Source organism: Trachemys scripta, chromosome 1, assembly GCF_013100865.1.
Source record: "Trachemys scripta elegans isolate TJP31775 chromosome 1, CAS_Tse_1.0, whole genome shotgun sequence".
Classification (NCBI taxonomy): Eukaryota; Metazoa; Chordata; order Testudines; family Emydidae; genus Trachemys; species Trachemys scripta.
The window spans coordinates 132407049-132429877 of NC_048298.1; the positions used below are offsets into that span (position 1 = coordinate 132407049).

General features: G+C 47.1%; 2 protein-coding genes across 2 annotated transcripts; one reads left to right on the forward strand and one right to left on the reverse strand.

The window, feature by feature from the left end:
• The first annotated feature begins 309 nt into the window (after positions 1-309).
• Positions 310-8142, forward strand: LOC117870843 (homeobox protein NANOG-like). Its single transcript, XM_034758238.1, has 4 exons — positions 310-487; positions 4545-4819; positions 6918-7007; positions 7780-8142. The coding sequence occupies exons 1-4, from the start codon at positions 310-312 to the stop codon at positions 8140-8142; spliced, it is 906 nt and encodes a 301-aa protein (XP_034614129.1).
• Positions 8143-11044: 2902 nt separating this feature from the next.
• LOC117884812 (homeobox protein NANOG-like) lies at positions 11045-17393 on the reverse strand. The gene is made up of 4 exons (XM_034785632.1): positions 17120-17393; positions 15127-15395; positions 14231-14320; positions 11045-13697 (listed from the first exon to the last, which is right to left on the reverse strand). The coding sequence occupies exons 1-4, from the start codon at positions 17298-17300 to the stop codon at positions 13293-13295; spliced, it is 945 nt and encodes a 314-aa protein (XP_034641523.1). The 5' UTR covers positions 17301-17393; the 3' UTR covers positions 11045-13292.
• Between the last annotated feature and the right edge of the window lie 5436 nt (positions 17394-22829).

Here is a 22829-nt window from a genome sequence, read left to right on the forward strand (position 1 = left end):
GAGAATGCCAGGAATTCAGGGGGACATTTTTTAATCCTGATGCCACCGTGTGTCACTTTCCTCCCCCAATCCCCTCCTTCTCTCACACCGTTCCCTCCCCACCAATCAACCCTCTTTAACATGACAATGTGCACTGAAGACCTGGCTGATGCAGGATATTGTACTCCTTAGAAGGGAACTGCTAGCTATAAAGGTAACTCCCAGTAGACATTCTAGGGCACCCTCATCCTGGGTGGTGAGCTCCAGCCCTTGAGTGAGGTGCTGTCTATTGGGAGGTGGGGGAGGAGCACCCCTTCAAACCAAACCCACATGAGTGCTCACTTGGCTGGGCCCTCTTACCAGCCTTACCCAAGTGGGACTGGCATGGGCTACGGGGAGTTTTACTGGAACTCAGCAGGGGGTACAGAACATGCTCTGTCATGCCCAGGAAGGGGAGCAGAAGCAGCTGGTGATGCTCAGTTTCCGGTGGAGGAAAGCCAGAACTCAGGTAAGCCATCAAAGTTAAGTCATAGGACTGAGATTCAGGACACCTAGATCTGTCATTGACTCAGTGGGTGACCTTGGGCAAATCACTTCCACTCTTTATGCCTCTCTTTCCCCTTTATAAAATGTGGATCTGAGCCTAATTCATTCAGACTTGCAAGCACTTTGAGATCCTCAGGTATAAGCACTGTAGAGGCAAAGTATCCTTGTCAGTCTGTATTCCTGGTGCCACACCTGTAAGATCCCTTGGGAACACCTTATCCTGGCAGGCTAATGGCCAAGGGGGGCAGGGGATGGTCAGGCCTCACTTAAATCGGAGCTGTCATATTTATGGAGACAGGCGAAGTCCATGTTTGGTCCATGGGTTGGAGCATGCATTTAGGATTTCGCACACCCATCACCCACAGCAGAGCTCCCAGAGCTGGCAATGGGAGTATTGCAGAGATGACAGCCTTTACCCAGTGACTGAATGTTTAGTTATCATGGTTATAGGTCAAGTCTCATGCAGTATCACGGGGGGAGGATTGGGAATCCTGTTAGGCTCCACTACTGTTTCTGCCCTCTGTTTCTCTCCTTTCCCCATCCTCCTTCCTCTGCTTGTCTCCCTCTTCCCTGGCTCTGTCTGTTTTTCCCTGTCTTCTCTCTCCATTTCCTTCACTGCAGCAGTTCCCAATTCCCACCCCATGGGCTTCACTCCCACCCCCTTCCCACTCCATCTGCTCAAATGTTCATCAGTGAAATAGTTAATGCAGGCGGGTCTTTGCCTACTGCTATCTTTAGGCTCTAGAGTCAATGCCCCGATGAGATTAATGGGAATTTGGGGGTAGGGATTACACCTCTCTTGAGTCATTGTAAAAACAAGCATTGTTGTTTCAGGCTAAAAACCTGAGTATGCTCCATGGGCCATAAATACATCAGGCAGGCTGGGTGTTTCCCCCCACTCCACCCCAGAGGAGGGTTTGGATGTAGTGCTTTGAATGTGGAGTCACAGGTCTGCAGAGATGAAGAGCTGTCAAGACCTGAGCCTGTCTCAGTTTTTAGCGTGAGGGTTTGTTTAGCTGCCATTCATGCTTCTTGCTAACTCTCCTGTTCCTCCTCCTAGTCCTAACCCTTCAGTCACTGGCTGGTTCCCCGTTAGGGCTTGGAAGGCCAGTTGGGTAGCAGATGCTAGTCTAGGTACTAAGGTGCATCTATGACTGTGTGGAGTTAGGAGCTTTTTTTGAATGGAGTCCTGCCTTTTCTCCAAGCTGGCTGAAATCCCTTCTAATCTCACTGGCTTGCCTGAACATACCCTCCTCACCTAACCTACCTTCGCCATTGCTACAAACTCACAGATCCCCCCAGACATGCACAGCCCAAGCAGCCCTGCTCACTCTCCTGCAGCCCCTCTCCAACCACCCTTGTATGCAAGTCTCACATGGGCCAGTTCCGCAGTGGGTCTGTAGTAAACCTGCCCTGCTCCCCCCACCACCACACACATGAGCACCACTGACTCCTTCCCTGCCCACATCCCAGACCAGCATTCCTTGCCCAACCTGCCTCCTTGCAGCCACAACTTCTCCCTATCCTGCACCACCCAGCTCCCCACAGCCAGGGACCTGCTCCACTCTCCGCCGGGGCCCTCACAACCCAACCCGGGCTCCCCACTCTCAGTTCTTAGGGCCAGGAAGTGGCAGTTAGGAGGCAAGTCAAGCAGAAGCAGAGGGGGTCAAGAAAGGCAGGGAGGTAACATGTAGAGCACATGTCTGTGGGGCAGGGAATTAGCACTAGGTGAGTGCGGCCTGCTGGAATGGCTGGTGGAGATGGGGGGCTGGGGAAAGGACCACGAGGTAGGTTGGCATTCTCAGGGGAAGGCAGGGCTGGAGCTGGCTGTGGAGAGGGCTGGGGTCTAAGCAGAGTGCTGGCTGTGGCATGTTATAGCTGTTTGATTATCTACAGACTTTTCTATGGCACTGCTCCCTGTAGTCGCTGGGCACTTCACTGACATTAATGAATGTACCCCTGTGAGGGGGGTAGGTATGATTACCTCCATTTGCACCTGTGTAAAACCTTAACCCCCATCTCTGCTGGTGGTGTTTTACACAAGTGCAAATGACTACCCAAGGTGCCTGGCAGTAGCAGATCTAAGTCACACAGTGCAAGCCTGAGGCTCTGCTCAGAATATAGCCCACAGCTGAATTTCAAGTGTCTTCTTTAACCACACAACCATTTTTCCTCTCAGCTTGGGAGGGATTGGTAGCAGGGAGGAGCCAGTTACCTGCAGAAGAGATCAGTAGCTTACATGGGGGAGATGGATTTCCCAAAGTGCCTCTTGATTCAGACTCTTTGGGGCAGGTGCTTGGGACCAAGGATGGGTTAGGATGGTCTCTAAAGATCTAAGGGGGTAATTCCCTTATTGGTCCTGAAACTGTCCTCCCCACAAATGGATGTTAACTCTCCCCTCTCCCTATGGGGGGGTGAGGGGGAGAAGGACATGAAGGGGTTAAAATCAGGGAGAGATCAGGGAGCAGACTGGTGAGAAGTTGGGAGCTCAGGGAGCGGGAAGAAATTGTCCCAGGGCATTTGGCCAGGCTGGCAAACCAATACATCCCTCCTGGCCTCCAGTGCTGGCCACATCCACACGTGCCAGACACCTAGGGGAGAGCTATCTGTGTAATCTCACTTGTTAACATTTTCCTATTCATGCTGCCTCAATGGCTTTGCATGTTGGCAGCTTTTGTCTGGACTAACAGCCCAGATTGCTTAGGAAGCTTTTTCTTTAGATCTCAATCTTGGCTTTGTCCTTCAGGCAGAGACCCCCTTAGGAGATCTCCCAGGACAAGCTGGCAGGGTCTTTGCAGGTTCCTCTATCCTCTTGAATACTGTCTCTGGAGTGAGTGGAGCAGAGCCCCAGCCTGTCTCTGTGTCCTCTGTCTGTGCCTTTTCTCCTCCTGTAAACTCTCATCTGCACACTATTCTATTCTAGTTCTCATGTGCTTCGCAAGGGGGAGTGGCAGCCTAGTGATTAGAGCAGTGGGCTGCAAGTCCAGCAACCTGCATTCTTGTCCTGACTCTGGCTCACTGGGTTGTTCTCGTTGTCATCTTACACCGGTGGTGATAATACCTCCCTCCAGCCCAACAGCGGGATGGTGAGGGTCAATTTGCCAGTGTTTGTGCGGTGCACTGAGATCCTTGGGTGGAAGGAGTGGAAAGTAACACTACTGTTGAGAGACAGTTTGTTCCAGTGGCTGGAACACAGGACTAAGGGATCAAAGCCTAAACTTTCACTTGTGACGGGTCATTCTGAGTGCCCCAGTTTTTGGGTGCCCAACCTGAGACCTCTTAAAGGGGCCTGATTTTCAAAGAGTGCTGAGCACACCTGGGCTCTGAGCACCAGGCCCCTTTAAGGTATCTCAGATTGGGGACCCCAAATCAAGCCCCCAAAATGACTAGACCTAAGCCCAAGAGTCCAGTGCACAGATTCGCAGTGTGCCCATGGGCAAATCATTTACCTCTGCACCCCAGCTTGTCCATCTACCAAAGGGATATAATTACGCTTGTCCTGAGCAAAACTGCTCCTCTATGTGACAGAGGCCCTGTACCACTAACAGCAAACAGAGATTCTCCTTTAGCTCAAGTGCTGAGGGTCTGCTCTGTTGAAGCAAAAGGATTTGATAGCAATCCTGGCAGCCAGTGTCACGTTAGTGGCCAGATTAAGCTGCATAGTGACAACCTTGACATATATAATTATAGCGCCTTTCATCCCTAGATCTCAAAGTGCTCTGCAGAAGGACAACCTGTAGAGGACTTGTAGGGATGAACCTCCCACCTAGGGTATCACTGTGCAGCTTAATCTGGCCACTCACAACGACACTGGCCTCAGGGATACATATCAGATTCTTTTGCTGCAAAAGGTGCAGATCCCCAGAGCTTGCACTAAAGGAGAATCTCCTTTGCTGCTAGCGGTATATGGCTTATGTCACACGGAGAAGCAGTTCTGATCTCACCCAGCAGAGGGTTGTGTGTGTGTGTGTGTGTGTACACACACATGTGGGCTCATTACATATCCCCTTTGTCTTTAGATCTCTCCCCTGCTTCCTCCAGCTCTGGGAATTTCAGCCACTTCACACCAGATTCGGCCACAAGCCCCCAGACAGAATCCTCGTCCCCCCAGCCTGCATCCAAGCCTCAGAAGAATGGGAAGGAAAGAGAGGGAGGGATGAAGAAGGCCAAGATCCGTACAGCCTTCTCCAAGGAGCAGCTGCAAACCCTGCACCAGCGGTTCCAGAGCCAGAAATACCTCAGCCCCCAACAGATCCGGGAACTGGCTGCAGTTCTGGGGCTCACTTACAAGCAGGTGAATGGCGAGAGCATAGAGTGTTTGCCTTGTAATGGCTGGGCTGCACCTGAATGTCACTTACTGCAAGAACAGCAGTGAAATAAAAGTGGGGGGTGATTAGCACAGAACAGGGGCAAAGGTGTGGATTACAATACTTGTATTTATGTCCTATAGTTATCCTCAGAGTAAGTATAGGACACTGCTGTGACAGAGCAAGCTCCATACACACCCATATAACTGTCCCCCTCCACCTCCCAAATGTGCCTCAGTCCTGCCCCAGAAAAACCCTTCTTGGAGGGGAGGGGAAATTTCAGCATGGAGACAGTGTTGCCTAGTGGATAAAACACTGGACTCGGCCTCAAAGAGGCCTGAGTTCTATTTTCAGCTATGCCATTGGCCTGCTAGGTGACCTTGAGCAAGTCACTTCTCCCTGTGCCTCGGTTTCCCCATCTGTAAAATGGGGATAATGACACATCCATGGATGGAATGTGCTAAAACCCAGCTAGTCCTTGGCACCTCTGTTGAGACTCATGATGAGGGAGCCAGCTAATGCTCGTGTTGCCAACTCCTGAGATTTTACTGTGAATCTGCCAATATTTGCTGATTCTCCTAAAGACCTTGAGTCATATGAAAACATGAGAAGCTTCGCTTTCATTTAAAAAAAAAGTTTCTAGCCCTCCTGGTTTCAGAGAAAAGCTTGGAAATAGCTAACATGAGTAGGCAAAGTGAGCGAGAGAGACCTTTTGTTAAAATCTGGCTTAAAAAAATCACAACTCTCATGATTTTCAGGGCCCGATTCGTGATTTTTGAATGCCAGGAGTTGGCAGCGCCGTGACGCCATGGTCTGTGGTGTGGTTGTGCAGTAAGTGGGTTACCATAGTTACCTGCACTTTGTGCTCTTCAGCAGTTCCCAGTCCTCTGCTGGAAGCAGTTCCAGGCACTGGTGAATTGCACCATAAGGCTCTGAGTGGCCTGGTATGGATTAATTCACAAATCATTTCCTGCCCACCCCCTCCCCAATACTCCCATGCAGCATCTGCAATGAGCTGGGATGCTGCTGTGAGCTCTCCCCAGGGCTGAACTCCTCCCTCCGACCTGTCTGCCCGCACCACTGCAAAGATCTGCTGCTTGGAATAGCTTGACACAAGGCATCATGCAGGTGCTGCAAGCGCCACACACAACTGCCATCCCTGCAGATTTATGAGCATCACTTGTGCCACCGCTACAATGCCTGAGATGAAATCGCTAGCCCAGGCCCAGCTGAACTGGTGCTGTCTATAATGGTCTCTCCCTAGTGTGGATGAGAAACCGCAAGCATTGTAGCTGCCGTGGTTCAGCCATTCTTCCTAACCCTATCCCACAATGCAGTGCATTTGGATATTTATTATCCAAAAGAAAGAGTTGGGCACTCTGGGCTTAGTGTCTCAGATATCCCAGGATACACTGGGACAACAAACACAAACACATGCCCCACCTACCCACCCCCAAACCGGTTTTGTCAGAAACAGGACAGGTGAGACAACCAGCTATTTGCTGCAATCAACATCCTTGCAGGGCTCCCTATTAGTGCAGACACAGCCCTGGGGGACTTCGCTTTGGAATTTGCCCCCATCAGGGATCTTGATTTTGGGGACTGATAGAATGCAGGGCAGGCCTTCTGCCCTCCCTACACCCCCACAAACACATGTTTCCTTAATTTTGGTCCGTAATCAGGAGGGATTTAATCCATTCTATGGGTGGGACCGTAAAGACTGTTGGGTTTGATTTGTGCCAGTTGCTGGCCACACTCATTCATTTTTCACAACTGTAATGTGCCTACATGTCACAATGATGGGCACAATGTGGACAATGTAGGCGCTGCGGACAGAGATCCACCAACACAATTTGCATAGGCCACTAAACAAGCATCTGTTGTTGAACTGGGGCCAGATTGTAACCAGCAACCACTCAGATGCTTTATAATCCACTCCCTGATTCCCTGAGCCCTCCAGTCACCCCACCCCGACCCAAGAGGCTTATTGTAATCGGTGAGTCAGAGGTGAAAAATGTCTTAGCCCATTCCCTATTCCCCCCTGACTATCCATTCCCCCGGGAACCTTCTGACCCCTCACTGCAGGTTAAGACCTGGTTCCAGAACCGAAGGATGAAGTTGAAGAGATGCCAGAAGTACAACCTGTGGTCGGAGCGGGCTCAGTGCCTCACGCAGGTAAGGGCATTCCACAGAAAGGGGACCAAGACCATTGGTCTAGAAAGCCCAGTGTCCTGCCTTCTCCCATAGCCCAGTGGTATATTCCCTCTCACGGCCGGGACTTCCACTAGGGCGGCAGGATTTGGGGGGCAGCATTTTGCCGTCCTTGGTGGAAATTCCACTCCGGGTCTTTGGCGGAAATTCGGTGGCAGGTCCTTCACTCGCTCCAGAACCCGCCACTGAAGTGCCCCGAAGACACGGAGTGGAAGGACCCTCGCCGCCGAAGACCCCAGACCCCCTGAATGCTCAGGCGCCAATCCTGTTCCCTCTGCTATCCCATTTCCTGCTGTACTGGATCAGTACCATGGTCCCGCTAGTTTGGTAACCTGCCTCTGCCATACCCAGTCATGCCGAAGATCCATCCTGCCTGCCTTCTGCTGTTCTGGTCTATTTAGCCCACTGCTGTGCCTCCTGCCCTAAGGCACAAATGGTAGCTAGTTTGGTGTCCTCCAGCCAACCAGGGCAATGGTCCAGCTAGTGTTAGTAGCTCTCCTCCTGTTCCACCGGATCAGGCTAATGGTGAGTCTGGCCTCATGCCCCAGAGAATGGCCTCACATCTCCCATATCACCTCATATCAGACCTATGAAGTACATTTCTTCTTGTCCCTCCCCACCTCCTCCTGCCTCGTGGATACGCCTGGAAGCAAAAGGATTGATAGCCCTTATACATTTTAGCCCAGTGAGTGTCAGTAGAGATGCAATTGGTTTTGATTCCTGTTCTCTCTTTCAGACTGGGTTCCAGCCCAGCGGGTACCTGGAAGTGCACCCCAAATTCCACCAGAGCTATCCGATCAGCGCAGCTGGAAACATCCAAGCTGTGGGCAACCCCCGTCAAAACTACTCAGCAGGGCAGAACCCCTATGCATTCATAGCCAATGAGGAGGGGGGGGTCTTCAGCAAAAGTGGGACCACCTGTAGCGTCCAACAGACAGTGGGATTCATTGCCCAGCACAAAGTAGACTTTTATCATGGCTTCCCTGGGACCATGGAATACAATGGCGCAAAGACAGGAGATGGTTATAGCTTCCACCATGCCTCAGCCACTGTGGCACCTTTTCCTGGCACTGCTGGCCACCATCTGTACCACCCCTAAGCAGGGTTAATGCAGAGAGCCCAAAGCAATTGTTACTGAATCTCTTCCTTTCCCTGCATCTCTCACGCTGTCTCCTACTTAGTAATTACACAACTCTCTCCCCATCTTACATTCAGACACATGGGCTCACTCACACTCACCCAAACTCTCCTGCAGTCACTAACAAAACACACACACATATGTTGGTGTACCCACACATTTACCCTACAGTGAAATTGAGTATCTTTCTAAAAAATATGATCTGGCTCAATCACAAGATATATGCTTGCTACAAGAATCACTAGGTGAAATTCTCTGGCCTGTAGTCTGCAGGAGGTCAGATTAGCTGATCATATTAGTCCCTTCTAGCCTTTAAATCTATGACCCTATTTAGGCTGTTTATACTAAACCTTGCTGTGTCTACTGTTGATGAAGTCTAGAAATCCAAGGTGCTTTTATTATTGCAAATAAAATAAAAGGTGATTTTTTTTCTCCCATAAAATATCTCTATTTCTCTTTAACACATTGGACAAACTGCAGGACACTGCAACATGTGAAAACACAGAAACACCATGTAAGATATAGAAAAGCATGTCTAACATTGGATTATTATTGATTTGTATTACCATGGTGCTGTAAGAAGCTTCCCACCAATGCTAACACCGGTTCAGAAGTTTGCAATACTAGAGCCATGCTACAGGTGGCTGGCACCATTTTTGGGGCAGGCCTGCTCTGAGCAATATTAGATGACACTGGGGCCAGTTTAAGGAGCATGGTCACATGCCTAGAGTACCAGAATCTCATGGAGGGAGGGGTGGTTTTATTTAAAAAACACAAAGCAATAGCTCTGAGAGGTGTGACTGTTCATCTCAGTGGGGTGTTAACTCCACTGGTCTAGGAGTTAGCACTACCCCAGCAGAGGACTATTGAGGGACAAAAGGTGTGTTGCTTAACTGTATTAGTTTATCATGATTGAAAAGCTCCATTAAGATGCACATTAACATGTTTGAAGCTGGGTTACAAATTAAACTAACTCAATTGAGCTAACACCTTTAAAAAACAAACAAAAAAACCCAACATCCTCTGCCATGTCCACTCCAAGCTGGGGATGGGGCTGCAAGCAAGGGTTGCCACCTGACCAGGTTTTCCAGCAATTGTCCTTTAAGTGAGGTAGCTGCCTCAGAAAATCCATAAGGGTACTCAGTTCACACTGCTCTCTAGTTTTATGTGCTCAGGCTTTGTTGTGGGCTCTAGAACACAACTGCTGTGCAAGCTCAATTAAGGATCTCTACACTAGAATTGCTGCAGCTGTGCCACTATAGCATAGACACTACAGCGATATAGGTATTCTTCCGATGCAATAGCAAATCCACCTCTGTGAGAGGTGGTAGCTAGGTCAATTGGAAAATTCCTCCATCAACCTAGTGCCTACATTGGGGCTTGAGCTGGTTTAACTGCATCACACAGGGCATGACATTTTTTTCCACAGCTCTGAGTGAGGTAGTTAAGTCAACCTAACTTCAGATTAGTGTAGATCAGGCCTTTGTCATTTTACCCCTCCCATGCCTTGGTTCTCCGTTTGGTGAAATGGAGAGAATGATTCTTATTTTCCACACATATATTCTGAGGTGCAATTCATCCATATTTGCAAAGCGCTTTGAGATCTTTGGTGAGAAAGGCAAAGCATGTAACCCTGATAAACTCTTAATGGCTAACCCACAAAAAATCACCAAGGCACTAGTTATAATTAGCCCATTATTATTGTTTGGTATTTATAGCACTCATCAAGGGTGAAGATTCAGTTCCATTCTCATCCCAATAGTGAGTCATGGCAGGAGTGAGGGCATGGGGATGGGGGAGGAGGGAAGTAGAGGATTTCAGTTTTCCCTGGGTTTTCACCTATCTGGTACCTTTATGACCCAGCATTCAATTTGCGTAGGGAAATGAAAACACAAATTGCAGTTCTCTTGAAGGTTGCCAAGCAACTGATTCTACATTCCACTTCTAGAGCCCACACTTTACAGTCTAGCTACAAGGCCTCTGCGTCTGCAGACATCCACATGGAGACAATGATGGTACAGAGAAAGCAGGATAATTCCTGTAATGCTGCAGGGCTAATGTTGAGCCAGAGAAGAGAAACCAGAGAGACTGAAAGCACAGAACCTCCCCCCCATACCACCACAGTGCATGTCTGAACTGGGGAGCAGAGCACAGGGGGAGTGGGAAAGCAGGAGAGCACATGTAATGCATCAGCACGTTCACCTTGAACTGAATAATGGGCACTATTCCCAGTTCTTTGTAGTATATTCAAAACTATAACTCTGATTTGTAAAAAGGGCTTCCTGGTCCTGCTTGCAGGCAAGGGGTTTCTGTAGGGAAGCAGCTGGACTTTCAGCAGCACCCTGCAGACAGTCGACAGTAAGGTGGGGTGGGTGAATGATGCCTGTTTTGGGGAACAGCCTGCTTTGTCTGTTTTTTGGGTTGTGTGTGTTAAAAGTCTGGATTTTAAGAATTAAAGTACTGTGACTTTCCAACCTTCCTGAAAGATGTTATGTTCTTAATGATTTTTTTTATGTCCCATGAACATAACATTCTTGTACTGAGCTACGTGAATCAAGAGATTATCCAGTTTTGTTTTTATAATATAAGTTTCTAGCCCTCATGGTTGCAGAGAAAAATCTGGAAAACAGGAAGTGAATTCAACCTAAAGGCTCAGAAGTCAGCAAAGAAAAAGCACCCAAACATTTACTGTTTTTTAAATTCTCATGATATTTAAACTCTTGGGGTTGGAAAGACTCAATGCTTTTTCCTCATCTCTGTAGGTGAAGTTGTCCCTATGAAGCACTTTTCATCCTTCAGGATGAAAGAAACTAAAGTTATGACATCACTGAACTGACACCCCATTAAAATAAATCCAGTTTATTTTTCCATTCAAATGTAAAAAACACGAGTTTATAAAAACATTAGGTAGAAACAAAAAAAAAAGTGATAAAACAGACGCAGCGTAACAAAACACAAGTTAAGTTGCATTGCAAGTAAGAAGTCTTTTTTTAAAAACAAATGGGAAAAATAATATACCCAGCAATCCATGATAGTAAACATTTATCTGCTTTGCATTAAAAATGTAAGTAGGACAAAGTCCTTGTGCAGATGTTAAGATAGCATTGAGATAAAAATCATACATTAACAACAAAAACTACTACATCAACTACCAACAATACCTGCTATTCAAACTAAACAAATCTTTAACATGTCATTCATTTTTCACTATTGATGCTGTTTGTTTACTTTTTTGCATTTGGCTTGGGACAGTGGAATTAGTCTGTTTCACTTCCTTTTTTGAGTCAGTTTTACAAGCTGCAAGTTGTGCATGACCTTAAGTTCCACAGCACTGCAGGGGACAATTTAGTTTTTTAAAACCTGTTTTTACTGAAATTTAAAAGACATTTATGAAAACAATTGTATTTATATCAAGTTGGGGTTTGGCTTTTTAATTCCCACCTCTCACTTTCTCCCTGCCTTTCATGCTTAAACATTGAGTCCAGGAGAAGCTGACAGTGTCCCACTTTAAACAAACAAACAAAAATAGATAAGTAATCTAATTAGCCTGTGGCAATGTCTCCCCAAGGAAAGTGAGGGAAGCCCCATTAACAGAGTCACTTAAAACTAGAATTGGAGAAGAACAGTAGGGAAGCAATCCTGCACTGGCCCTGGGAGAATGGGATAGATAGGATCTAATGGACTTATCCACCATCTCTAATTTCTAGGTTAAGTGATATAAGCATCAGGTTTGAAATAACTAGAATATTTTTGCCTGGCTGCCACCCTCCACCCCAGAGTGGCCTCATTCCAGGGGTGCTGTGTTTGCAATTTGTGAAGTGCTATGGGATCCTTCATGTACAGATAGAAGAGCTATTATTATTACTACTATAAGAGACGCAGATGGATACCTGAGGACATCAGTTGCTCTCACAGCGCTGATGACTTGCGATGCCACAGCCAGGGTCATGTGTGCTGGGAGCCTGCCGGCAGAGTAGAGCAGGGGAGATGTGGAGGGAGAGCAGTTAGAATGAAAGGGACTGACACGCATAAAGAAGTTAGCCACTTTGTAAACACTAGAGGTAATTTTCTTGGATTAGGATATTAACCTAACCCACCACATTTGATTACTTTGTACTTTCTCCATCTTTCTCCCTCTTCCATCCCTCCCCTTTTCCTTCCTCTACTCCTCTTTCTCAATCTCCTTTCTCTCTTTTCCTTAATTAGACAATGAATTGAAATTAAAATCTGAATTCCATTCACCCCTGTGGTGGTCCAGATGCTTAGCTGGTGCAAATGGTGATGTCAATGAAGCTATACTGATTTGCACCAGCTGAGGATTGGGCAGTCTCTTGTCACTGTTTGGTAGATATTCAGGTCCTAATTAAAAAGGGATTGCAGTTATTTACGGATCATAGTAAATCTGAGATTTTGTTAAGATTATAAATGATCAATCCTAGCTAGGCCCTGGTCAGGGCTGGAGAGAGTCCCCTGTTGAAGGATGTATTAGATGTTAGGGAAGTTGGCTGGTGGAGGGAGGGAAAACAGAAAGGGGGGAAATTTCATGTTGCATAATCAGGAACATTTTCTAACAGTGAGGGGTCTGCTGAAGGGTGGAAGAATCTTATCCAGAGAAAACCCCATGCTTGGTTTTGTTTGTTTTTTTACAGTGCAAATATTTGTAATTAATTTCAAACAAGGACTGGACTAAGCCTTGGAAAGGATCTACAGAGGGGATACTGCTGTACTGGGGACACTAGGGTAGGGAAAGGACTCACTGGTGTAGACTCTGTCGTCTCCAATTCCAACATTCACACACTTCCTTGCATGAACATGGCTTTCCATACACATACAGAGCCTATTCCTGGAGCCAGCCAGGGTCAATATGAGGAAAGTCAACTTCAGAGCCATGCAGCACACCTCTTGAGTAAGACACAGACAGGTGCCTCTTAAAGAAGAGAAGGAGAGAGAAACCCCAACCATCGTGCAAGGTGCCAAGCCCCTCCACTGGAGTCAATGGGAGCTGGGGGACTCCACACATCTCAGGAGTCAGGATCAGGGCCCTAAAGAACTGAGAGGCTGGATAACAGAAACAGAAGAAAGAGTGGGAGAGGGAAAGAAAAAGGATAGGCCTAAGAGTTATAGTTGCTTTGCGTCCCTTGAGGGTGCCATGCTGGCTGGTACTGCTGGCACCCTGCCGTGCCCGGGAAGGACGTTGCATTGACAGAGGCATTCTGGAAGTGGTAGCCATCTTCTGTCTCCACGCTGGCATAATCCATGTTTGCTGGGAAGCCATGATAAAAGTTCATCTTTTGCTGGCTGAAGAAGCCCATTGCCTGCTGGGCACTGCAGGCTCCCCCGGCTTTCCCAAAGAAGCCCTCCTCCTCGATAGCCACGAAGGGATACAGGCTCTGGCTATTCCCATAGGTCTGGCTGCTACCATAGCTCTGATGCACATTGGTCACAGTCTGGATGTTCCTGCTGGCACTAACTGGACAACCCTGGTGATAACTGGGGTTCAAATCCAGGTAACCTGCCTGATGAAATCCATTGAGAGAGAGAGAGAAGGCGGTTCAATACAGGTACAAGCAAACAGTACCGAGGCTCCAATAGCACAAACCAGGAGATTATAAACTCTTTGGGGCAGGGACTGCCTTTTCTTATACATCTCTCCAATGCACAATGGGGCCCTAGGATCTATGCACTACCACAATACAAGTAACAATATCCTAGAGGTGAAAGACTCCCTACCCCCTCCCCTACTCCTCCTGGGTTGACTGGATTGCAACTGGTGTCCATATGCCATTCTCTAATCCAACCAGTCCCCCGACCTGAGATCCTAGAAGTGGAAAGTTCTGGTCCCCTTCCCCCAGATCCATTCAATCCTCAATGTAGGCTTAAATAACATAATACAATAAACAGAGAATGAATGAATGCTGTACTGGAAACACTGAGCAAGGGTTGGTTACTAAACCCATGAGCATCCCATATTAACTGGATAGCAAACACGTGCATTAGATAGATATTATAGGTTCCCTTGGTAACTGCCCATAATGAAACCTCTTCTTACTTGGGATAGGCATGTCCCTTTTTCCATCCACTGAGTTTCCTTCTGGCATCGTTTAAATTTCATCCGTTGGTTTTGAAACCATGTTTTTACCTAGAGATGATAGGGGTAGGAGATAGGGCATAAAAATCCCTTTTTAGACAGAGCTCACAAAATATTTTTTAGACAATACATAAAGGGTTTGCTTCACCCAGCATTGAAATGCTGGAATATGGCAGGCCATAGCAATTATATACAACAATTTAGGAAGTGAAGAGCACCACTATATCCAGCTGAAAATGGGAGAATTTAGGCAGGTAAAATATAATTACAGTCACTGGGACAGACACTCCTACTGCAAATTACCACAGGTTCTTTCATGATCACAAAATAGTCAGAACCTCCATTTTTGTATGAAAGATGGAGCAGTCCTAAATTAGAGTCACCCACACCACTTTCTGCAGCACAGCACCCAGCAGGATGACACTATAACACTAGTGTCAGTACTGAGAGTAGACCTAAGTCGCCCATACTTTCTCTGCAGCACAGCACAGCACCCCCTGCCTTCATGCTGGGGCAATGGGGTCAGCAGTGGCTCCAAGAGCCTAGTGAATGCTACTTATAGAACAAGAAGGAACTGACTCTTCATTGCCTGCCCCTCGTTTAGTCTTGAACACCTGTGCAAAGTAGATGGATAATCCTAGGTGAGCAAGCGGAGAATTCTGACAGGGGTAGCATTTCACAGCCTCCTTGCACAGATGTAAATTACAACAGAAGAGAGGACACCGTGGGGAATCTGACCTTGCCTTGGAGATCCTCCCATTCAAAAACTGACCATGTTTGTAAGACCACCTCAAATCAGGGCTGCAGCCCAGCCACTAGAATGCCAACACTCTACAGAACCAGATCTCAGTGTTCACCTGCTTGTAGGTGAGCCCCAGGGCTGAGCCCAGCTCCCGGATCTGCTGGGGGCTGAGGTATTTCTGGCTCTGGAATCGCTGGTGCAGGGTTTGCAGCTGCTCCTGGGAGAAGGCCGTGCGGCTCTTGGCCTTCTTCACCCCTCCCCCGCTTTCCACCCCACCCACCCGGGTCGCAGGGTGTGGGGACGGGGGCTCCGTGTTGGGGCTGGTGGCCGAGTCCGGGGTGTACCGCATGCGTGTTCCCGAGCTGGAGGAAGCTGGAGAGAGCTCTAGGGAGGAAGAAAGGAAAGTGGCACGTTAAGGATGCCTGCAGTGTGACAGGACAAGTCAATCCCTAAGGGATACCGATTTGCTTTTGGACGGTGCCTGATCTCAGTGCTCTGGAAACATGCCTATTGCATTTAACGGCAAGGGTCACGCGACTTAGTGGGGTGTCTCAAGCTAGCTGTGTGCCCACACCGCACAAACAGCAGCGGACGGGGAGCAAATGAACCAGGAAAGCTGAAGCGCTCTCTGGCGACGCCTGGGGGGTTCCCGGCACTGCGGGCTCTAGGGTTAAACAAGCCACCACGGCGCCAGCTGCTAAAATTCATATTAGAAATAAATACTGGGGATGGAGCCAGAGCAAGGCAGGGGAAAAACGTGCCCTAAGTAGTAACACTACGGATCAGCCAGGAAAGCAAGATGCACCGTACAGAGCAATTCCCCATTGGCCCCGGGTGGTAAATTGTCTCCTGAGGGCTGGGAACACCATGAATTCGCTCCTGTCTCCCCGGTGTTGTCGTGGGACAGGCACGGGGGGGACGGAGCGGTATGATCCGGAGCAGCCCCGGGAGTCTGCATGCGCCTTGGGAATCCACAAGAGCCGGACACCAGCAGCATGAGAGACTCGTCAGCACCTTCGCAGCCTGGCTCGGCGCCGGGAGCTCTGTGCCACCCCCGCTAGAGACCCCACCCAGGAGCTACCTGTCCCCCACCCAGCCTTGGGAGCCGATCCTGTGCAGAGATCGCACCCCTCATACCCCCTACGCGGGCCCTTTTGCCTCCTCCCAGGAAGGGAGCAAGGGCTGATTTGGTCCAGAAGTGGAGCCAGGACAATGGCTAGAGCCTTCCTCCCTTCTTGGGTCGGGGTCACCGCGGTGCCCTGGCGCCTTGCCCGCGTCCCGAGACCTCGACCCCGACCCCTGCCCCCACAGGGCTCTCCCGCCTGGTTAGTCACAGGCGGGGGCAGGGCGCCCCCATTTCGCATGGCTGGGAGCTTGCAACGGGCACGCTGCGGCCTGGAATTGGTCCAAGCAGGACCGTCCGGTGCCCGTGCTGCAAATGGCCGGGACCAGGCGAGAGGGGCCGGGGGCGAGGAGAAGCGGAATGGCCGGGGCTGGTTTCCCTTCCCGGGCCAGACACGCACCAGTCCCCATCGGAAAGCGGGTCCCACCCAAGCCCCCGCAAACCCTCGCCCGGCTTCCCTGTGAACAGCCCCCCGCAACCCCACACAACGCGGATTTAAACATGTCTCGCTTCCCCCCACTGAAGGCAGCGGCAGCGTTGGCATTTAGCGTCCAGGAAGTAGGATCAGGCCCTTAGCAAGAGCCTCCCAACCACGTGTCCAAAAGGCCCTGGACACCGACCTCTTTCTAGTTCTGCTCTGGTTCTGTTCCGAGGGGCGTCCGCCCTCCCGCACCAACTTGCTGCCAGGCAGGACTGGTTATTGCACCTAGGAGTGGGTGCTTAAGCCCCCCATGAAATATCCTCTAAGCTAGTTGGGTCGATCTTTCCCCAGATCAGACAGCGTTTAGGACTCCCTCTTACTCCCTAAAAAACAAGGTAGCAGCGTCTTTTGGGGAGAGGGGGAGGTCACTTGGCTATGGAGGAAAGGTATTGAGATGACCTCTCCCACATCCGCCCCTTGTTGAGTCATTTCAGACACAAGATTGATAAATAATAATAATCACTTTTCTTGGTGTTTACTTCAGTCATCCCAAAGTTGACCTACCTGGGTTATGGAGGGTCTTCTCCTCTGGCTCTGGGACCGGGACATCAGCATCTGCTGCCTCTTTGTGGGGGACATTGTCCATCTCCCCTGGGCAATTCCAATAGTAGTCTCCATACCTTATTCCAGTTCCTACCCCGGCTGGGTAAGGCTGGTAGGGGGGCATTGCCAGGTGGGCACTCATGGATGTTTGTGTTTGGGGAATGTTACCCCAAAATAAAACCTTAATCTCAGAAAAGACAAGGTGGAGAGGGGCAGACTCTATCAGACAAACACACAAACAGATGCCTATAGAGTGGGGGTAGATTTATGCCCTTCCTAACTTTGTCTTGATTAGAGAGAATTTTCAAGGCCATTGTCATGTTAAAAGTAAGTTGATTGGAGGGGAGTGGCTATGGATTGGGAGGAGGAAGAGTACAGAAGGGCACGAAGGGGATGGGGGGGGGAGTGAAAAAAATTAGAGCTCAATTTGGATAGTTTACAAACACCGTTTGCAAAACTTAATTGTAAAAACGGATACCCCAAAGTCTGTTCAGCCCTGCTGTGTCTGCGCTGTAATGTGTACAGTTGCTATGATTCAGAAATCTAGGATCTATTGCATGGGCATGCTAGAGATACAGAGCTGTATGTATACATAACTAGGTATGATAATAATTATATCAACAGCAGATGAGTTACATGGATGGATAATTAAGACAGATAATGAGAGAGACAATTATTGATGCCCTTTCCTCTGATGTGTAATGTATTATTAAATAAAGGTGAGGCAGACAGGCCATTAAATGGCCAGTACTCTGCAACAGACTTGCTCAGATTGGCAGAAAGGTGCCTAAAATTTGGCTATCCTTTATGCAGCGTGGAAATATTTTAATATTCAAGGAAGGGTAACTACATAATTTCCTTCTCATTTTAGCAATGGGTACTAGGTCTGGCATTATTTCCACTAATAAGTCAGTGATAACCCTTCCCCCACCCTTGACTTCAGTGTCAGGATCAGGTCCTTTTTGAGTATACATTTTAGAAGGATAGGGAGGAACCCCCTGCTAGTGCATACAGCCTCCTCTTTTCCCAATGCAGAGTTAACTCAGACCCAGAGTTTCCCCCTGGGGCATGAGGAAAGCATGTTTGCCTGCACTGCAGATGTAAAAACAGGTATATAATTGCAAACAGTTAAGCACTCAGCCTCCTTGCAAATTAATGCAATAATATTTTAGAGTTTTTTCCCCTCTCTGCCAGTTACCTAATATATGAATTGTGCAGATGTGAGTTCAAAGCAGAGCAGATTTGCTCATTTGATATACTTTTTGGTATTATCAAAATTCCCAGGATTGGATTTAGAGGGTGGCAATATGTGTAGATCCACCTTGCACTTCTTACTCCTTTTCATGCCTTTTGGTGGACTGTTTCCACTCATTTTTCAAACCTGTTCCCTAATTTTTGCTCTTAAAAAAAAAAAAAAAATCTTGTTTATCATGTTCTCTCCTCCCTCCCTTTTTCTCCCCCAACCCTAGTGCAAAAAAAAAAAATTCCCTTAAAAATACATTTCCAAACACCTTCAAAGTGCAAACAAAATTGCATTAATGTATAAAAGCATTAAATAAAGCTTAATCTGGGGGCCTTAGCTTTGAAGGTTAAGAATACTTATTTTATTTTGGAGTGGAGAGAAGGCAAAGTTGCTATTATATTTTCCTTAAAAAAAAAAATTAAAAATAAATACTGGGGAGATTATTCCTCTTCTGCAATCAGTGGATTCAAATATCTACAAATCTGATGGGGGGGAGCATTGAGGAGTTTCTCTGCAGCACATTCACTTGGGGGGGGGGGGGGAAGCCTGCAGGATGGATCTGAAAAATATCTAGTTTGAAAAGCACACCTGAAGAATATGTGCAGGAAAAAAATAAAGTTGTTGCAGAACCCCAGGCTTGAGCTGCCTGATCCTGAATCACTGAAGTCAACAAACTTTGCCAAATTGTCTTTAAGTGGGGGCACGATGCCTTTGTTTGGTGGAATTTTTTCCATGCCCCTTCTCCCAGAGGGAGAGGCAATAGCTTCCCCACATGCAGACCAGACACCCCCCTCCCGCCAATGAAATCAGTCGAAGGAAGGGGAATGAGGCACAGCAGGTACCAGACACCCCCTCCTAAAAGAATTCAAAGGTATCAGGAAGGGAATCCCTGGCACCAGACATAAATACATACACATAAACCTCCAGCGAAAATACCAGTGCAAACCTATTGTGGAGTTGAGCCAGCATAGATCTGCAGCCCATTCACTTGCAAACAAAGGCACCTGGGAAGTGTGTTCGAATCTCCTACCCCAACGGGCACTCGCTGAGGCTGCCTCCCAGAACTAGGTGCTAAGTGTATTAGATATGTCGCCATGGCTGGGAGAGAGTTCACAAGTCTTAAATGAGCTCCAGCAAGCTGGAGCCTTTGGTGTGCTGGCCGCAAGCAACAGCCCACTTTGATGAACTCTTAATTAATTGGGATTTTGTTCCTAAATTAGATTGCTAAAGGAAAAACATGGGCAGTCGGGCAGTGAACTAGGAACCCAGGGAAAACCTAATCAGGCTAAAAGGATGCATGAAATAAAGAAACAGCACAAACCGTGACTGTCTCGTTCCCCTCCCCCATGCCGGGTCAGTAGGGTCAATTCCCCATCAGGCATTCTTCACATTCCTAATTTAAATAAATAAAACTATTAGTGGGGGTTGATCTTACTTTCTTTAATGACAGTGGCAAAACTCCTGTTGACTCCCACAACTCCAGCATAAGCACTGTGTATTGCAACATAGGCATGTCATCCTATTATATAATAAGAGGTATCCATAAATATTGCTATTGTGCTCTATTATCATTTTAAAGTATAATAAAATGGTAATGACAATTAATAATGCCAGCATTGCTCAAGTTACATCGCCACTCTGTGCCTCAGTTTCCCCCGCTGTCAAATGGGGATAATGGCCCAGATCCACAAAGGTATCGAAATCAATAGATCTGGGCCAATGATACCGACCTGCTTTGAGATTTACTGATGAAACGCCCTATGGTAGAGCTGGGTATTATTATTATAAGTGTATCACCTGAATCAAAAAATAAGGCCCTGCAAAGAAGTATACACAGGCTTAACTTTATGTATATGGGTAGTGCCATGAAATTATGATGTCAAATTGAAGCCTGTGCCTTTTGGATTGGGACCTAAGAGTTTAATTAATAAAGACAAATATTATTTATTGTCATTGTTACTTTAATTGGCAAAACTGATCTATTATGTCAATAAAAATTAGACATATATGGGTCCATATTGTTCATTCACCTGCACATTTGGCTTTGTAAAGAGCACCACTCAAATGTTAATTTTAATACTATCATAATATTAATACCGAGCTCTGCAAATTGCTTTTCATGAGCGAACCTCCAAGTGTGGCAGAGACAAAGGCGAAAGATATGTTTTCTAAAGAGATTTTAGAAAAGAGACAGAGGGCTAAATTCAGCCTGGGGGCAAACAGCTCTGATTGCCATTGTTTTCAGTGAGGGTAGTGCCTGCCTCTGCCAGGAGCAGAAACAGAGCCAGGTTTTGAGCAGTGGTAGAGCCAGGGAGTGATGGATCATTGGCATGCCACCTTCAGTTATACCCATTGGCTTGAAAAGACACCACACATGCACCTAAAAGCCAGAGCGTGTGGGGTCGCCTCTCAGGGAGATGGATTTAAAAATGTTATTAAGATGATGTTTAAAAAAAGTAAACGGTACAGAGTTTAAGCGCAGAAGTTTCTGGTTATCAGGGAATAACGTACAGATTATCAAGGGGTGCAAAATTCGGTTTAAGATTGGATGGCATAAGGAATACATAATCTGCAATGTCCCTGATTGGGGGTGAAAGATTAACAGGTCAAAGTACAGATATTGAGATATGAGGGCATGTTGTTCATATAATGGCTATGTTCAGGTATGGAGTATAATGAGTGGATGAGGATGGATTGACCCTCATTCGGTGAGATTTAACGTTCTGTGAGTTTATGGTTCTAGTTCATATGGTCCAATGGAAAAAGTCTCTCGGTCCCTTTCTCATAGTTGATGCACGATGTCGCTCCAGCTCATGCCTCCTGGTACTGTCGGTGGCCGGTGATGTGTTCGATGTAGATGTCCCTGGACCATCGGATGGTGTCTGAGACCATGAGGCGCCGCATGAGCTGTGCGTAGCGTCAACTACAGCGATGGGAGAACCCCTCATGTCTGCATAGATAGTGTCTACACAGAAGTGCTACAGCGGCAGAGTGGCAACTGTAATATTTCAAGTGCAGACAACCCTAAGCCATCACACACTGTTTGAGGTTCCCCAATAAGGAATTGCATCTTGGCTATGGTAGGCCTGGCATGTGAAAATTAGCACTGGGTGAATAATTGAATTTTTGGTTTGGTGACTGAATTGAAAAATTTGGAAAAAAAAATGTTTCAGATCAAACTGAAGTAATGCTTTTTTTAATTGCTCAGTGAAATGAAAGTTGAAAATTTCATTTAGGGTTGACTGAAATGTTTTTGTTGACAGGAAATGAAAGGGTTTTGTTTTGTCTTGTTTTTCATTTTCAGGGTTTTTAAAAAATGTTGTTAATGGTTTTTAAATAAAATGTAGGAGAACACAGAAACAAAAGGTATTTCTGAAATAAAAAGTCAAAACATTTTATTTTGGAAATGCTGAAATGAGCAGTTTAGACATTTAAAAAAAATTCTTTTGTCTGTTTTTTTTAAACCAAAACTATTTACTGACATCTATCCGAATCCACAAATAGTTTCAGTTGCCCTGAATCTGCATTTTTCTGTGAAAAAACTATTTGCATGAGAAAATCACCCAGCTCTAGTGGAAATTCCTCCCTCCAGCCCTGGAAATCCATTTCAGTCCATCTGGCCTCCCTTTCAAAAAGCATCTTCAATATGTTTTTATTTCTCCAGCATGGTGTTTTCGGACAACCATTGTTTGGGCTCCAGGTCCATTACTAGAGATTGGCTCAAGCTGCAAAATATCACATCTGGACCTGGACCTTCTCCTACTCATGCACACAATTAATTAGCTCTGATAGAAAGGCTTGTCTACGTTACAAATATGTCTGAGTCAGGGGCTTGTGTACATTACAAATATACCCGAGCCATGAGTTAGGAGCTGTGTAAATAGGATCTAACCCTGCTTCAGAATCCACACACCTTGAGTGTCCAAGGCTTTAACTCAGTGAGCTTGTCTACATGAGGAAGTCCTCCTCCCCTATCTGAATATGACTGGGAGCGTTCAAGTTAGCTGACATGATGCTGATCATGACTTTGCAGTCAGTGTAGGCCAGGGCAAATCATGTTCAACACTGTGTCAACCCAGGTTTTACCCATGACTGGCTGATATGCTATTGACCATGTCAGCAAACTCAGGTGCTCCGAATGGTGTTCAAATATCACAAGCTTTTGTAATGGAGACAGTCCCCTGTGGGGACCTGGTTAGGTCTTAGCTACAATAGAACTTTTAACCAAGCGTAACGTGTTTCTCCTGGCTAAGTTGTAGTGTGCCCATGAACAAAGATTGAACTGTGTTTTCTCGGGCAGGGGATACCATCTTGCAATAGGGGCTTTGCAGCATAGTGGGACTATACACAGCTCAGCAAGCAGTTGTCTGTAGCACAGGGTTTTATTTTTCTAACATGCATCTCGGACAAAAAATGGCCCTTTTCTAC

Coding starts and splice junctions, on each gene's coding strand:
- LOC117870843 (XM_034758238.1), top strand. CDS start 310: ATGAGTGCTCACTTGGCTGGGCCCTCTTACCAGCCTTACCCAAGTGGG. Junction 488..4,544: donor GGAGGAAAGCCAGAACTCAG/GTAAGCCATCAA, acceptor CTTTGTCTTTAG/ATCTCTCCCCTGCTTCCTCC. Junction 7,008..7,779: donor GGGCTCAGTGCCTCACGCAG/GTAAGGGCATTC, acceptor TCTCTCTTTCAG/ACTGGGTTCCAGCCCAGCGG.
- LOC117884812 (XM_034785632.1), bottom strand. CDS start 17,300: ATGAGTGCCCACCTGGCAATGCCCCCCTACCAGCCTTACCCAGCCGGG. Junction 15,396..17,119: donor GAAGACCCTCCATAACCCAG/GTAGGTCAACTT, acceptor CTTCCTCCCTAG/AGCTCTCTCCAGCTTCCTCC. Junction 13,698..14,230: donor AAGGGACATGCCTATCCCAA/GTAAGAAGAGGT, acceptor GGATTTCATCAG/GCAGGTTACCTGGATTTGAA.